General features: G+C 27.8%; 1 protein-coding gene across 3 annotated transcripts; it reads right to left on the bottom strand.

Annotated features, from left to right (window-relative positions):
- Positions 1-325: 325 nt before the first annotated feature.
- Positions 326-6,984, bottom strand: LOC105118442 (3-epi-6-deoxocathasterone 23-monooxygenase-like). Of its 3 annotated transcripts, none has more exons than XM_011016413.1 (8): positions 6,522-6,984; positions 5,822-6,146; positions 5,091-5,243; positions 4,716-4,964; positions 3,883-3,972; positions 3,549-3,734; positions 3,331-3,467; positions 326-770 (listed from the first exon to the last, which is right to left on the bottom strand). In XM_011016413.1, exons 1-8 carry the CDS (start codon positions 6,779-6,781, stop codon positions 740-742), a joined length of 1,431 nt encoding a protein of 476 aa, XP_011014715.1. In that variant the 5' UTR covers positions 6,782-6,984; the 3' UTR covers positions 326-739. The 3 variants fall into 3 exon arrangements, with proteins under 3 accessions (XP_011014715.1, XP_011014713.1, XP_011014714.1); XM_011016411.1 differs by lacking the exon at positions 326-770 and adding an exon at positions 901-1,017 and having other exon boundaries at positions 6,522-6,983; XM_011016412.1 differs by lacking the exon at positions 326-770 and adding an exon at positions 901-1,017 and having other exon boundaries at positions 3,331-3,452; positions 6,522-6,982.
- Between the last annotated feature and the right edge of the window lie 12,038 nt (positions 6,985-19,022).

Below are 19,022 nucleotides of genomic sequence, written 5' to 3'. Positions count from 1 at the left end.
TAATGAGACCATCATGTGGAGATTTATTATTAAAGATTGTTCATATCATTATAGATTTTTTATTATGATTTTTTGTTTTTGAATTTTGATATTTAAATATATACAAATTTCATGTAAAGTTTATTATAGACATAATTATGATTTATATTTGGATTTGGATTAAGGTATTTTATAGATGAATATTTATATAATATTTCTTTATAAAGTTTTTATTAGTTTTGAGTGTGGAAGTTTATTGCAGTCCAGGAGATTTTTGGTGGTGATTCCATGGACCGTATAGTGATTTATTTTCTTTTTTTGTTTTGATGGGTGTGTTTTTGAGTGCTTGGTATATGTTTTTATTTATCAGACAATTAAATTTGCTTGCTTAAAGGTGATGGGTATAGCCTATTTAATATTATGCAATTCCAACTATGATTTGTATTCAAAATATATATTGTTCTTACTCAAGGGAGGGAGAAAATTGATCGTTCTAAGAAAATTAATGTAGATTGCTGATATTAAAATAGACTTACCCTAAAGTTGTCGCGGAGCTAAATTGACAACTATTGTTCTTACAAAGAGCCCGCGGACACAATCATTGTCTAGACCCACTAACCTAGAGACCTCTTATTGTACATGATGTTGACGTAGACAAAAAAGAGATAAGGGAGAATAAAAGGAAGAGCTAACGACCTTAATATAAAAAATATTACATATTTTGGGACCCAACCAGAATTTTAAAAAAAAATGTCATGCTTCAGTTTTCTAAATGTTCATAATTGCAATACCTACAAAAAGAAAGATACATTAAGTGAGATTGTTGATGTCCCTCACGGCATGAATTCTTTCTTCCCGCCCCCCTCCTTTCTCCAGTCTTTTCGAGCTGGGTTTTGTACCTTTGCCAAGTTTCTTTGAAACTTTTTCTTGCCCATGATGTCTGCTTAATTTTCTCCTCTCCTTTTGACCCAAATGGGCATTCTTCTCTTCATTCTCACAGTAGGGAAATTTACAATGGTATCGTCCTCAGCCACCCAGCTTCAGGTCCAACAAAAGAGAGATTTAACCAGTAGTTGTAAACCTTATAAATCTTTCACATTAATCAAAGCTTATCAGTGCTAAAGGCAGTCAAAATTAAGGTTAGGTTAGACCGACAACAATTCTGTTTTTTCCAAGGTAGAGAAAATATTACTCTAGGGAATGTCTAGTCTAGCATAAGACCTCTAGAAGACGACAAATTAGCTGCTAGGGTTTTTGGTCTCAATTACATCAATAGAATTAATTGTCGGCATAACTAGGCACTGATTTGACCATAGCATCTTGGCTTAGGATAAATAATGTGATGCCTATATGTAATGGGCCATGTATTGTATGTAATTCCACAAAATCAACATTTGACCAATGACCACTTCTTTGATAAACTATCACTACCACCACGAGGACATATCTAACAAATCTATCAAAGATTGTGTTTCCAATGCATCTAGCGATTTTTTTTTTAAACCCCTTTTTTTAAAATTAAATATGAAATAGTATAAAAAAAATACGATAAAGAGAAATGATATAGTTTTTAATTATTGATATCTTATTAATTACTATTAGTTACTAGTTAAAATTCATTTTGGAAAACAATATATAAAAAAAATAAAAAAATCGTACTTAGAGATATTCTTGTTATTTTTTATGACTCAAAGCATTTTATTTTTTCACTCTTTTTTGTATCTGGTTTTCTTTAAAATGGATCCTAAAAATAGCTAGGATATCATTAATTACCCACTAAATACCATAAAATTTTTCATATGATAAATGATAATTTCCTTTGTGATAATTTTTCCTAATGTATATGGCCAAAATATAAGATAATGTGATGAATTAATCAAGTTTAGATGTGGTTAATATAGAAGGTGATTCTAATTGGAAGCATCACATGGAAACGAATAAAAAGCCAATTAAAAGTTGGCAGAAAGGTGGATGTTTCTTGTCATGATTTGTCTTTGTTCATTTTAATAAAAGTAAAAGAAAATATTCAGTGTATGATGAGCAAGGCAAGTTTCGAAAAGAATTTATACTCTGTAAAAGATTATAGAAATTCACAGCAGGCGCCTGAATTATTTTTTCATTTTTATCCTTGATTTTTTCTTCTCTTAATTTTAGCTTTTTATACACAAACTAGTGATCAATTTATTAAGAAAAAAAAAACCAAACTTTCTATTTTCATTGTTGTATTTGTATAAAGTTTTCATAAAAAAAAGAATTTTTTATTATTATTAACCACAATTATCTAATGAATAAAATGAAATGAAAACATTTAAAAAAAAAGATAGTTAATGTAAAACATTTGCAAATACAGACTTTTATTTCTATTACGAAGATTAACTTTCCGTTATAATATGAAATTAATCTTAAAAATTATATTTTATTTACTAGTTCATATATTTTTTAATTTATTTAATAACTTATAAATAACATCTTTTCATTTTTCTATTAGAAAAAATAGTGTTTTAAGAATGGAGCATCATAATTTATTTCCATTTGTTTTTTATATGTATCACAGTCTCAAATAAATATCTTAATATTGGGTTAGTGCTTGATGTTGTGAGATTTTATTTTTTTATCATATAATTAAATAAAAATTAGTTTGGTAAAAAAAATAAAACAAAGTAATTAAATCCAATGAAGTCCAAGTCGCGTGTTTCATAAATTAACATGGGTTAACCCTGATCGATCTAATAAATCATCATCTTAATTTAAAAAAAAATAATATCATTTTAATTTTTTTTTAATTGTTAACCAATACTTTTACCAATCATCCAAATTACCTTTAGAATATTCATTAATTGACTAGGTTACATTAACAGAAGTCCTAAACTATTTGATTTGAAGCCAGATCAGATAAAAAAACAGATAAAGAGGTTTCAATTGATCAACTATATTGCACTTAATAACACTATACAATAATTTCTCATAGTCTACATATTTTTTTACTATAATTTTTTCTTTTTTATCTTGAATGAACTAGCTATTTAGTTTCATCTATAAAGCATGTGACGCTTTTGATGTGTCAACTACTAATTCTCTTGGAAAACATTTCTAAAATTTAAAATTAATTATAGAAAGAATTACCTTTTATTTAAATCTATAAATCATGTGTCGCTCCATATTTTAAGATTTGTTGGTCGACGGTAAAATAATTTTATATGATTTTCTTAATTTTATAATGTGTCACTCCATTTATCATATTAATTGACATCTAAAAAACAGCAAGAAAATTGACATGCTTATATAGGGACTTGGTAAGACTACATACATATAAAAGAAAAGAGAAAAAAAAAAGAGCAAGGAACCAATTACCTAAACTGGGTGACAAAGTGGTGCAAGAAAATTGAAGCTTCCAGTCTGGCCAAGTCAAGTCCAGGACATAATCTTTGCCCTCCTCCGAATGGAGTGAAGCTACTATTGCTCATATCCTTGTCCTGTGATGTGACAGTCTCCTATCCATAAGTTAAATGCCAAAGAACCCTAACAATCAACAAATTAGCACGAAAAGGTCGACAGAAGCAATTTCTTACTTGCCACCTCCATGGATTGAATTGGTAAGGCCACTCATAGTTGTTTTCATCAAGATGAACTGATCTGAAGTATGCAAAAGCACACCATCCTTTGGGTATCAAATACCCTTTAATCTCTATGTCCTTCATTGCCTTTCTCATCACCCCAATTATAATGTTCCCCATTCTTAGGGTTTCTGTAATCACCTGTTCAAAAAAAAAAAACTAAGATGATTTCCTTCTTCAAATTACGATCATGGAATCACATACTTATACGACCTCTATATATATAAGTTGATTTCCTTCTTCAAAAAAACTAAGTTGTGAACTAAGGAGGATCCAAAACGGTACTCACTGTTTGTGTAAAGGGTAGAGATAAATAATCACTCCAGCACAGTGGCTCCCCATGCTGAGCTTTGAGACTTTTCAATTTCATGTTCTCCTCCTGGGCACCAATTATATATCATCATCATCATATATATATTCTTATTATTTGTCTGTGTATTAAGCTCTATATATTTTCACATATAAGATAGATAAACAAATAAACTTGCCAGAGATCCATGCAAATCTCATCAAAAAATCTTCAAGAATATTTTTTGTTTTGTCGATTATATACCAGGAACGTGCTGTTGGTTCCAGTTGTTGGTTAGTGCACTCAGCATAGCCTAGCCCTAGCTAGTACGCTCTGCTAGTAATAAGCATAGACGAGTGAGAAGTTAATAGTAAATGGGAAATTTTACCATGTTAATTAAGGATAACAAAATGAAAAAGACATTGCAAAGTAGCCAAAATTAAACTTATTAGAAATCAGAAAATTGCCACAAAAAAAAAAAAAAAAAACTTAGCTAAAATGGACTGGTCAATATTTAAGAAGATGTGGCATGGAGCTGAATAATGAAGATAATTATTAACTTCCTCCATTAGGTTTTAGAATGATATAAAATAGAAAACAAGCTCATTTGTGGTTTAAGTTAAACTTCAAGAAAAGATGAAGATTGTCATTAATTACTAATTTTATACTGATAATATAATAAAACAAACTCATTTCTCATTTGAATAATAATAATAAAAAAAGATGATAGAAATATTTTAACTATGAATTGATCATGCTTGCCGCTAATTAATCAAAAGAAATTAAGTTAAGAATTATATATATATGGAAGAAAGGTAGGAAATTGAAGATACCGTCAATTGGTGTAGCGCAGGAGGGCAGTCTGAAAGGTATTTAACAGCAAGAGTCATAAGGACTGGGACTGAATCTTCACCAGGTATCATCATGTCGATCATATTATCAGCTATCAAATCATCTGTTAAATGTTCGCTTGCATCGTTAAGCAACACTTGCACTAAATCTTTTGGTACCATTGAAATCATCCCATGATCTCTCTTAGATTGGATAATTTTTTGCACTAACTTCACCATTTTCTTCTTTGCCTGATGAAAACCAAAGTAAATTTCCTTGTTATTCACCACCTGTTATTTTTTATCTCTATAATTCAAACAAATTAAGAGAAAGGTGAATTATTCAGGAAAGTGTGTGTGATTGATTTACTAACTTGCCTGTAATGATCGATAAAGCTGGCTTCCAGGAATGTTTTTTAAAGGTAAAGACATGAGCCCTGCAATGAATTCTTGGAACTGTTTTTTTAGCAACTCCATTTCTTCACCAGGATCCAAACTAATCAATGCCTTGACCAACACTTGAAAGGCTATCTGGAGACATTTATAAATCCTTGGTAACTTTTAGAGATATTAAATTAATTACTGTGTACATGTCGTAATTATGATCATGAGTCTCTTCTACTACAGACAATATGATTCATGCAAACCCCATGCTCCACTAAGCTTGGTCTTACTTTCCAGCAAAATCATTTCAAAACTTAAGTAGAAGCCACGGATAAAATTCGAACATCAATCATTAATATATTTCACTAGAGAGAGAGAGAGTTACTGCATGGAGGTCGTAGTGATGTGATTTGGATCTCTTTCAATTTTCATAAAATAATGTAAAAAGAAAAAGAAAACTTGGAAGAAGATGAAAGATGCCAGGAATAGGGTTAAGAGACATGACATCTTTTGTTTTATCTTGTGTCTCTCGGAACTCTTCTCAAAAAAGAAAGGGGAGAAAAACATCTTAGTTGGGACTCAGAGAAGAAAACTGGAGATAGATCTCAAACTTCAAGGATACATAATTCTACTTTCGAAACCGCACCGCACTCTCACACAAAGAGAGACAGAAACAGAAGATTGAGAGAGGGGGGGAGGGGGTGATGAGGGAGGAGAAGACTAACATTCTTGGTTTCATCTTGTATGAAAATGGGCTGGTCTTCTCTCCATTTCTCCATTGATTCTTCAACATAACTTTGCATGTCTCGGGTGATTTGAGCTTTGAGATGAGGAGATTTGAAGAAGGCACCTATGAGACCATGAATTCTCCTTTGTAAGCTCCCATTGATGAGCAAAATGGAAGATTTTCCCATCAACTCGGTTAGAGATTTCGGGTAAGAAGGAACGAACACCTTTGCATCACTTTGTAGTATAAATTTGCTCACTTCTGCATCTGTTGATACTATTGTAGGACTTCCAAATATATGGGACTTGAACACCTTCCCATACCTGCAATACATTCACATATACATGTTAATTAATTTTGTAATTATCATAGTAATTATAACCCTCTTCTTAAGCATTAATTCTGATATATGATAAAATCAATTACTCACTAATCACAAATAAAATCATCTGACAAGATATAGTTACTAAAACTAAGTTCAACATACATGTTCCTAAAAAATCTAGGAAGAAAATGAATTTGGGATTACATAGATATCTAGCCAGGGCTAATTATGCAAGTGTTAGCAAAAGAAGAACTCTCTCTCTCTCTCTCTCTCTCTCTATGTATATGTATATGTATGTATGTATGTGTATGTATGTATGTATGCATGCATGCATGCATGCAGGGTTAAGAACTATCAGTGTATATATACTTACATGCGACGACGTTTATCCATGAAGCTTTCAGGGCGGTCTGAGTAAGCACAGGAAACGAAGTCGATGGTTTCGCCGATAAAGGGCCATCCAAGAGCGCCTAAAGGAAGTAAGGTTTTCTCGTACATTGATGATGATTTGATCATCATCATCACCATCGTCATAATACTATTACTAAACCAGCTGCTGTTCCTGTACAGAAATATTATGGTACTACTGCAGGACAAGAAGATTGCTAATAAAATCCACAATAAACTGTCCATGTTTAATAATAAGTATCCTATTCCTACAGAGAGAGCTCTCTTTCTCTCTGCTTTGCCAAAATACGGCTTCCTAATTATGGTGATGGGTATAATTTATATGAGGGGATGATTGATGACTGAGTACTCATTTGTAAAGAAAATATATGATATGAATGTGGACGATGCTGATGTGTTGGCAGAGATAGAGAAAACGAGGCTGGAAATTAACTCAGAATGAGTGGAAGGTGTCAGACAAACTGTCTGCGGATGATAATAAATAAATAGTTAATTTAGAGGCGTGAAAAGTCTCTCAACGTTACATTCAGAGATAAAATCTTTAGAGTATAATCAAACTCTTTAAAAAAATTTAAAAATAAATAAAAGATAAATAAAAAAATTGTTTTGTATATATTTTTTAAACAAATTTATATTACTTTAAAACATTACAACATTACAGAGAAATATTTTAATTTTTAATATTATCACTGTTAATGAAATTATATAATTATTAATAAAATTATATAATTATTAATAAAATAATTATATTTTAAATTAAACTAAATAATTGTTATTTAATTTTATCCTAACAATTATAAATATCAAATTTAATTAAAAAAATTAAAGAAAAATAGCATCACCCATACATTAAGTTTAAGTGGTCAAGTGTTAAGTGAAATCTTTTTTATATTATAAATATTCATATATAGCATAGAAAACTCACTAAAAAAATAAAATCTTATATTTATAAATATCTAAAAATATTTTTTAATATAATAATTTTTTTATTTATTTACAAATTACATTAAATTAAAAAACATTTGTTTTTTTTATTTATATTGGCCTATTGGATAATGCATCATCATGTGATAGATTATTAGCTGCTAGTAGCTGCCTAGTATTATTGGCTTCTTTCGGGAGTGTGGACCAAAAAGATGCCCCCTGCACTGTGAAATCGTCAACTTTACAATACCAATGAATGATGATTCAGATTTTCAGATTTTATATTAGTAAAACGACTCTTCCTCGGTCCTCTTAACTGCCATATAAATATATACAAACTTAATTAATATTTTTTAAAATATATACACACACACACAGACACACAAGTACAATTTAGTGGAATGCTTAATTAATTTTAAAAAAATCATTAATTTTGAGAAACACTCGAGGAGAATTAATTTTATATTATAATTGCATTTTCTCTCTTGCTTTTAAATTTACATAAGACTTTTTTTTTAGTAATATAATGTATTATTTTTCTTTGAAAACCAATCATTTAATTAGTATTCAAAGCATCTATACTTAACCATTTAACAATTAACACATCAGCTTGTACGTTATTTTAGGAAGAAAGTTTTGCATTAAATTGGAGATATATAAAATAAAGAAGCAAAGATTAGAAATAAAGTAAATAATTCAAGATTTCGCATAAATTGAAGACGAAAATATATAGAGAAACATTTTCTTTATAATTCTGTTTCTTATCTTTTACAAGTATTTTAACTGGTTAAGGATAGCAATTATACGGTAGCATGCATTGATCAAATTATTATGATCTTGAGGATTGAATACATAAAATACTAACTACCGTATATATAGAATAGAAAAAAAAATTGCGAAATAGATATTAATTAATAAAATAAATTAAAAATTATTTTTATCAATAAATATTAAATAAAAATTATTAACGCTGACCACATATTTAATTAATAAGTTAAGATAAAGATGAATATTAAGATATTTGAACAAAATTAAATTTTTTTTCTAATAATAATAGTAATAATAATAATTTCAACTCAATTGAAAAACAAATTAATTTTCTACTATAATTCCTCATTTTCTTATTAATATAATTTTTTGAACAAAAATATATTTTTTTCTTGGATTCTTAATATGATAAAATCCAAAAGCTATATATATATATCTTCAATTAAAACTCCATTAAGTTATTAATCTTAATTTTCTGTCATTTTTACCAAAATATTTATTTTTTAGACAATAGTTTATATGAATTATAAAATCAAACTTTAATAAATAAAAAAACTATGTATTGATAATCTTGACTCAAATGTCTTAAAACTTATATAAGAATAACATTATGTTTGTGTGTTAGCTAGGAGAATGTTTTGAAATCCATATTTATTTATTCATACCATAATTAAAATAGATATGCATAATAAAGACAGTGAATAAAATTCAAAGAAAATATTTTAAAAAAACAATGACGAGCAATACAAAAAGATTGATTGCTGATATTAAAAAAGAATGCTATAATCTTATAAGAAAATAAAAATTAAAGTGTATTTAATAAAATACTATCCTAAGAATTTTTTTAATAATTTAATTTTAATGAATTCAAATTAAAAATAAAAAAAAAATAAAAGTTTTCATAAATGGAGTCTAGCGTGTAGTCGTGGTTAGGTAAGCTGAGTTAACATGTATAAAAGAAGGTCAGGCAAGCGTGGGCTTGGAAGCTAAGCCTGCACACCTGATTCTTTTTTTTTAAAAAAAAAAAGCAAACAACACATTGTTTTCTAATTAAAAAAAATAAAGCAAAAAACAAGTCACTTGCTTATCTAGATTTCGATCACTAAAGAGGTGGTCAGAAATTTAGCTAGGGTTTTTCAAACCAAAAAATGATATGAATCAAGTTAAGTTTAAATTTAGCCTTAAAATGTCTATTGACTAGTTTTGCGATATCAGACATATCTCAAATCATACATTAGAATAAGCTGAAATTTTAAAGGGAGATATTAGAGAAATGAAATTATATTTTGGTAAATATTTAGATAAAATAGAGTTTGGGAATATATTATTTTAGAGGGTTGAAGTTACTAGAAAAATCCTGTCAAATTTGTCACACTAAATCTTTATGTACTGTTTGTGACATATATAGAGCTATAGGTGGAATAGTTTGTAAGATTCAAGTTGGTCTGGAAGACATCTCAATCTTTTTAATTATATATGGTAGGTCTAGTAATTCATTCAAATGAAAGAGAATAATGTATGTGAAGTCAAGACTTAAAATCTGCTAAAAATGTGCAAAACTTAGAGATTCACGCTACATGAAGAAATTTTAGCTTCAAGTATTTGTTTTTATTATCCTATTTTATTTATTTATTTAATATTGAATAATTATTTTTAATGTGGGTTTATTCTGACCCATTAGACATTGTTTAGGGGTTTATTTAATTACTAAACTTATGTTAGTTGATTACTAGTTTAAAACCATTAGCTTGCAACTTTAAAACAGATCATTAGGGTTATTTAGAGAAGATTACATTATGTATTTTTTAGCTACAAATTTTAAAAGCAAGTTAGAGAATAAATGTGAGTTCTCTTTTTGTTTTTTATCACAAAACATCATTTCTTTGTAGGGCTAAAGATCGTACATTGACTAATCAAATATTAATTGGCTTTATGGTGTCATTCTCATACTTAAGGTTTTTAAATATAAGATTATCTATGGGTCCAAGTCTTTTTGCAATACCTTTGGTTCTTAAGTACAAGGTTACCTCTAGATCAATATTCTATCAAACCTGATTTTCAGATTTATGGGTTATTATCTATTTCGTTAAGGGTTGGTTGACCACATAATCAAGAGGTTTGCATTTGTTGGTATCAAAGTAAGGCTCCAAAAATTCACTTATATCCTTTATTTTCTTCTTGTTAGTTTTGGCTTTCTTAGCTTTAGTTCTCTTTGATTCATTTTATTATTATTTTGTGTCTAGAGTTTTATAATTTGCATCTAAGGTTCTTTACAAAAAAAAAAAGGTATTAATTTTATTTGATATTGTCTTACAATATATCAATAGTATAAAGAATTAAAAAAAAAGATGAGAAAAACATCCAAAAGTCACTTTTGTTAAATATATCATAGTACATAAACAAGTGAGAATTTAGACCAAACCAATTCAGAAACATCTTAAGTTTTTATATATTAGTTCTTAGAGCCCTAATTGAGCCCCATGTAAAATTTGAGCTCATTTGAAGACCATTTTCCATGGTAGCGAAGATCGTGATTAAAACTTGTTGTAATAGGTCAAATTCGTATCAGAAGGGAATTTCTGGACAAATAAATTCAAAAAATTATAAAATTTTATATACTAGGTTTTGAGGTTCTAATCACACTCCATATAAAATATGAGGTCATTTGGAGCTCTTTTCTTATAGGAATTAAAATTAGGATTGAAACTTGTTATAAAGGGTCTAATTCGCATCAGTAATTCAAACTTGTTTTACTGCTGTTATTTTTCAATTATGACTGTAACTAACATCATAAATGATATATTTATGTATTATTTAAATTTTTTTATATAACATTTGCATCTTTTTTCTTTCGCATCTTAAAAAACATCCATTTTTTCATACTAATTTGCTTATTACTCACAAAAATTGTAATCATGGTTTTGTCTTTACTTGCTTTTATATTTTTCTTCCTTCTTGAGGCATGTATACAAATGTGGATATATTGTTAATATGACTATATTTGGTATTGATTTTATTTTCGCAAGAGTTAAAGAAAGGTGAGACGAGAGAAAAAAGGTGTAGCAAGCATATTTGAGTAAAAGATCTATTTTTGAGTGAAACACGAGAGGAGTTTAAACAATAAGGGAGTGGGTGAGGAATATATATTTCTTATCAACTAACTAATTATCATATTTAAAGATGTTAGAGGCAAGTAACACCATGACACCATAAAGAGAAGATAATAAAATTGTAATTCAGTTAAGCATTATGAATCAACGGATAGATCAGATGACCAATGATTTTGGAGATAGGTTATAAAAGTAGCATGTTAATAATCATAGTAGGGTTTAAACTAAGCCTAAGCGAAAAGAATTTAATGTGAGGAGGACTGTTAAATGAGTTAACACTAATATGGATGAGTTTGTGGATGATAATACGGACATGAGTGATGTTAATTTTGAAGATATGTTTATGGGACATAGGGAATGTTTTGGACAGTAGTGGAATTGTTATTTTATAGAGGAAAGATATGGTAATAATTTTGGTTAAAGGGGTAATTATAGGTATCGAGACTATAATGCTGAGTTAGGTAGAGATTTGGGTACAATTAAACTGAAAATACTAGCTTTTCAGAGGAAGAATGATTCTAAAATTTATTTAAAATGGGAGAAGAATGTGAAGTGAATTTTTTAGTGTGAAAATTATCTGAAGCCCAAAAAAGTTAAGTTTAATGTGATTGCTTTTACTAACTATGTCATTATATAGTGGGATTTATTAGTGACAAACCACTGGAAAAATTATGAGAGCTAAGTTGAAACTTGAGATGAGATGAGATAAAATATCTTATGAGAAAGAGATTTGTGTCTAGCCACTATTATAGAAAATTGTATCAAAGGTTACAAAGTTTGAGCCAAGATACAAAGAGTGTTGATGAGTATTTCAAGAAGATGAAACTTGTTATAGTTCGAGCTAATGTTGGGGAGGATAAAGAGGCTATTATGGCTAGATTCATGAATGACCTTAATCATAAAATAGCTCATATTGTGGCATTGCATTATTATATGGAGCTGAAAGAGATGGTGTATATGGTTGTGAAGATGGAGAAACAGTTTAAAAGAAAGAGCAACATTCCACAAAGTCAACCATTAGGCCTTTCAAAACCTTTGAAACTCAATTAGAAGACTAACATTAGGGGTAGTTTATTACAATAGAATGAGGAGGGCAAGGCCGAATACCCTAGAGAGAAGACACCTCAATCATTGTTAAAGGTAACAATATTACTTTTATTTCTTATAACCATGACATTAAATGTTTTCGTTGTCTAGGTTTTGATCATGTTGTTTCATAAAGTTCAAAAAAAATAGAGAGTCATGGTTATGAAAGCTAATAATGAGATTGAGATCAATGGGGAGGATGAAGAGGAAAAGATGCCATAACTTAAGGATATTGATAATGTTTGTATTGAGATCTAGTTAAAAAATAGGCACTTGTAGTGAGAAGAGCATTGAATATATATGTCAAGGTGGATGATTTAGAAGGTCAAATAGAGAATATATTCCACACAAGATGTCATGTTCATAATAAGGTATGTAGCTTAATTATGAATGGTGGTAGTAGTTTTACTAATATAATTAGTACTAAATTGGTGAGAAAGTTGTGCTTGCACACTATCAAGCATCTCATGTCTTATAAATTATAGTGATTGAATGATGGTGGTGAAGTGAAAATGCATAAGCATGTTTTCATTGTTTTTTTTATTGGTAAATATTGTGATGACGTGTTATGTGATATTGTGCAAATATAAGCAAGTCACTTATTGTTTGGCAGACCATGATAATATAATTGGAGAGTTATGCATGATATAGTGACAAATAGGTATTCCTTAAAGATAAATGAAACACTTATAACTCTTGTATATGTGACTCCCAAGTAAATATATAAGGAGAAACTAAAATTGAAGAAGGAAAAGGTAGTTGAAAAGAAAAGCATGTATATCAAAGGACCTTTTTTTGCTAACAATGTTCTTCTTGGTTTTAATGATGATGTCATTCTTCATCTTGATACTAATTTATTGACCTTAAAAGATGTTTTCTATAATATAAATTTAAGGTCAAATCTTTTTAAATAAAGGAAGTATGATACAAACCAAGTCATATCCGAATTTCATCTTAAAATGTTTGCTGACCAGTTTTGCGAGATCAAGCATATCTCTCAATCTATATATCAAAATGACCTGAAATTTTATAGGGAGATACTAGACACATAGAAATATATTTTGTTAAAGTTTCAATTTGAATTCAGGAACATATTATTTTAAAGGGTCAAAGTTACTATAAAAATCTTGTCAAATCTACCAAATTAGATATTTATGTATTGTTTGGTACATATTTAGAGTTACAAATGAATTATTTCTACGATTCAAGTTGTTCTATTTACTAGACATCTCAAGTTTTCTAACAATAGATGATAAACCCAGTAATTCATTCAAATGAAAGAATGACATGTTTGAAGTCAAGACTGAAAATCTATTAAGAATGTGTGAAAATTAAAGATTCATTCTATTTTATTTATTTATTTGAGTTTTTTCTAGTCCTTATTTATTTTATGTTGAATAATTATTTTTTATTTGAGTTTTTTCTAGTCTATTAGATAATGTTTAGGGGTTTATTTTATTACTGGACTTGTGTTAGTTGATTAATAGTTTATGCTCATTAGCTTGCAAACCAAAAGGGTCCATTAAAGTTAGTTAAAGGAGACTATATTATATTTTTTTAGCTGAACATTTCAATAGCAAGTTGGAAAATAAACTTGAGTTTTTTTTTTCGGTTTGTGATAAAACAATCTTTCTTTGTAGGGACAAATATCGTACATTGACTTATCGAAGATTAACTAACTCCATGGCATCATTCACATACTTTAGGTTCTTATATATAAGGTTATTTATGGCTCCAAGTCTTTTTTCAATACTTTTAGTTTTAAGTATAGGATTATCTTGGGGTCAAAGTTCTATTAACCATGATTTTTAGCTTTTCAGGTTGTTATCTGCTTTGTTGGGGTTTGCTTGATTGTGTGATCAAGAGTTCACATCAAAAAATAATTTTGCAAACTTCTTTTCACCTAAAACACCTAATAAATATCATTTATGTTTCAAGAAATCAATATCTTAACTCAAAACACCCCTAAATCATCTTAAAAACACCAAACTAGGTAACCAATTCCTTTATATCCATAATCTATTTTTTGAGGGTCTCTTTCATCAAATCAAACTTGTTGATAGGAAGATTATCTTTTTTGTTGCTAGAATATAGTCAACCAATAATTTTCTCTTTCATTCACTATTTTTTAATGACTCATCCTCCTCTCTCAAACTTAAGGATCAAAATATGAATAAAATAAAGTTTTGGACCAAAACATAATTATCAAACTAAAAAATCTAAAAAAATTATAAATTATAAAGGAAATTGTCTTCATAAAGGTGTTGAATGAACAATACAAAAAGGCCCTTTTATTTTGTCCTCATTGTTAATTTTGGTTCCCTCATTTTAAAGTATTATAAACAAGAAAACTAAATGTTTTTTTTACAAAATCAAGCATTAATCCAATGTTAGGACATTTTCTGACACTATGGTAACCCTTAAAAAAATCAAAATAAATTATCAAATTCAATCTTCAATCAATGCAATGTGTAATGATAAAATTTTAAAAAGAAAAAAGATTAATACTAGAAGAAAAATATTAATGTACCAAACAAAAACACAAAAATATATATAGAAATTCACAATGTTATGTGAGGTACTTAATAGTGAAATCACCACCTCTTTTTGATTTTTTGCAATGTAATTGTAATTTCATCACTAAATATATTTTTTTCAAATTTATCTTTTGACATTACATTGTATTATAATTTGACTTAAAGATTTATTTTGATTTGTATTTTATGAGGTTATTATGATGCCAAAACAAAAATTCTAACATCGACATAATTTCTAATTTTACAAAGAAATATCATTTTATTGTTTACAAAAAACAAAAAGAATTAGGGACCAATTTGAACAAAATGAAAGAATATCGAGTTTCTCTTTTGTGGTTGTTGTCTGAATAATAAACTCATTTTTTTTTATGATTTTAATTTTTTTCTAATTTTATCACTAGATTTTTTTTTTCAAATTCATTCTTTGCCATTGAATTGGCTAAAATTTTGATTTATTTTAATTTTTCTATAAGGTTATTATAGTGTCAAAAAACAATTTTAACATTAAAATGATAATTGATTTTGCAAAAAAAAAAATTATTTCTTGCAAAAAAAAAGGAGTAAGGAACCAATTTGTTGAAATGAACAAATTCAAGGTTTTTATTTTGATATAAAACTTTATTTTTTTTTTATTTTCTAGTATTTGGTTTGAGAGATGAGAGAAAAAATTATATAAAAACAATAATTAAAAGAGCAAGTTATCGATTAGCTATACTTTGAAAGACTAAAATAGCCTAAAGGGAGGGTCAATTAGAACTTTATCAAAGAGTATGACACTTTAAAAAGTCAATCCTCATTTACTTCAAAAATGCTAAAAACCACAATTTTGTTTTCTTAAATTGTCTCTTTCATTTTGATAATAACAACAATACACAATTAATTTATGCTCAAGTAAATGGAAATAAAGATAAATAGAAACAAATCAATTTTTATAGTAGTTTAGATAATTGTTTACTCAACTCCTTGACCTTTTATTTATATATTCACAATCACACATGGTTTTCTTAGCAAGTAAAACAAAACTTTCACACAATCTTTTTCACAAATCAATGATTAAAAATCTTTGTCCAATCCTTTTCTATGTTCAAGATTTAACTCAATCCTTTTATAAGCCCATAATCAAGCTTTACACAATTTTTTTTTAAACTTATGATTCAAACCTAATTATTTTACAGGTTTAAGATCAAACTTGATCCTTTCATATACTCAAAATAAAACTTATCACAATCTTTTTACAGGATGAAGATTGAACTTGATCCTTTTATAGGCTAAGAATTGAACCTATTATTAAATGGCTTTTAACCAGACATTATCCAAGTGGTTTCAAGTGTCATTTATATTTTCACATTAATTATAACTCTTACAAGAGTTATCTCACTACATAAGAGAAGATTATAAATATTATGCTTGAGTTTTTATGAAAATGTAATCTAACTCACAAAGGTGAAAGAGTGATTTTAATACAATAAGATTCAAAGTTTTTCAAAACAAAATTCAAGAGAATAATCAAAGCTTTTTAGAATGAGAGATATCAAAACATTAATAGTAAGATTGTAAGATTGAAGAGTTAAAGAGTTAAGAGTTGTCTTGTATGAAAATCAACTAGATATTTATAGGTAAAACTCAATACTAGTCATTACTTACATGAAATAAAAAGGAATAAAATATTTTACTCTTCCAAGTGTTCTCCACCATTGTTAGAAATGGATAACGGTATTTTGAGAGAGAAAGAGTTATTGCAAGAATAAAAAAAGTATTAAGCACACTTCTTTAAAAATTACATGTTTGCCATTTTAACTAATAATAAATAAAATTTAGAAATGGCTAGGTGTAAAAATTCATGTGATAAGATTTTTAGCTATAAATGGACAATAAAATATTTTATAGTGCAAATCATTTTGTAATACCAAATTATATTTGATAAAGACTTGATCATGTAATGTAAAGCATAAGCATTTTCAAGTCCATGTAACATCTAAAGAGTCCAAAGCTTTAATTTAATATAGAACAATTCCTAAAACAACAATACTTTAAAATTCTCATTAAATGTATTTAATATGTTGTTATCATAAAAAAATCTTGTGTGCATAATAACTTTTGAGCTATACATTCTAGCCATCAAAAAAATTGTTCTTAGTGTCAATAAACTCCATTAAACAATAAAGACTCCATTAAGGTATGTTTTGCCTTTTATTTTTCTAAAAAAATTAGATTGGGATTGGGGGAGGATTTTCTTTTTTAATTTGTATTGCCAGACAAGTTTAGAGGTGTTTTTAGTTGGTTTATTAATGTAGTGGCATCATAAGGATGTTTCTTAAGTTTTATTACATGAAAATAGGTTGAAAAATATATTTTTAGACCAAAAAAACCTCGACGAGGTTTTTTTAACCTCTTATCTAATGGTCATAAATAGCAAGTAAACGACATATTGCTTACCTTTAATTTTTTTTTTTAAAAACCTAGAGATGAATAACATGTCATCTACTATTTTTGGGCTATGAAAGTGCAGATGAATAACATGTCATCTACTATTTTTGCCAAAAAAATAGAAGGATAGGCAAACCTGGCCTTACAGGCCCATATGCATGGTCTTTTTTTGATTGGCTAAATGCATTGCTTAGCCTCTCTCTTGTTTTTCTAATTTTAATTATTTTTTTAATTAATACTCTATTATATATTTTTTACTTTGTATGAATTTTTTATTTGCATTAAACTAATACCCTTTCTCTTTGATTTTTAAAATTATTTAGTTTGCTTTTTATAAATAGCAATTTTATTTTCATTTGGTACATATATATTCAAAGGGATTATTCTAATTTATCTTTTTTTTCTTTTTTATTTGATGTAAATAAATGTTAGATGATGTGTTTACATAAATAAAAATCATTTGTTTTTTTGGTAAGGAACATAACCTCTGAGATCAAGAAATAAAAACATATCAATTAAAATAAAATATTGGGTTTAAATATTTGTATATTTATTTATCTTTTTTTTAAGAGAAAGATTAGGTTTTAATTTTAGCATATAAATATCATTAGCATCTCTTTTTCAATTTATTAGTTTATATATTTTTAAATTTTTTTCATCTAATATAAATAATTTTTTTATATTTTTCAATTAAAAAATTATAATGCAATAAAACGCACATATGTAATATTGTTAAATTCCACTTGTGGGGTAGTGTTAAGAACTTTTTTTTTGTATTTATTCTTAATTTGTTGTATTAAATATATGCAATTTTTTTTTTTTACTTTTATGGTAAAAAAAACCTAGATATATTTATTTTTTCTGTTTTTAAAAAAGAATTGATTTGATGCAAAATAAAAGTATATGTCACGTAACTAATGAGAATAGAATATTGAAGTGTGCTAGTGAGAGAGAGAGAGGGAAGGAGGGAGATTTAGTCCCCACAAGTCCATAATTGTTTCGTGGCAAAGTGGCTTGAGGCGTCCCTTCTTCGCAGGCGCAGCTGGTATCGTCCCTCGTGCATTCATGTGAGGCTCAATAAATCCATCTACTTTCTCCATCGTCAAATATAATCTTAATTTGCCTCAACTTTTGTCCCTCTCTCTCTCTCATGCTTGTGCCTCAACTTTTGTCCCTCTCTCTCTCTCTCTCTCATGCTTATCACTCAGTCCACAAACATATACGTTATACACACATACCTAGGCCAACCAAGCTCCTCCCCTCATGTGTTACTTTGAATCCCATCCTCTCTTATTGCCATTTTACACGGGAGATGAAGAGTAAACGTGACTTTATGTAAAGGTGATTTTATTTAATAATTAAAATTTTTAAATTAAATTAATTATTTAATATGGTATTAAAATTTTAATAACAAAGTTATCATGAATTTAAATTTTATTATTTTTATTTATTTGATAAAAAATAAAAATAAATTTATGTAAATTTTAAACTAAATCATATCTTAAAATTTTATTTAATAACTTAAGTTTTTAAATTAAGTTGATTTTTTAATATTCTTGAACAAAAATGGTCTAGTGTATGCCTTGAACCTGCTTAATTAGTGTTAATTAGTGT

Source organism: Populus euphratica, unplaced genomic scaffold (genome assembly GCF_000495115.2).
Source record: "Populus euphratica unplaced genomic scaffold, PopEup_1.0 scaffold1949.1, whole genome shotgun sequence".
Taxonomy (NCBI): Eukaryota; Viridiplantae; Streptophyta; class Magnoliopsida; order Malpighiales; family Salicaceae; genus Populus; species Populus euphratica.
This window is presented reverse-complemented; position numbering and strand designations above follow the sequence as displayed.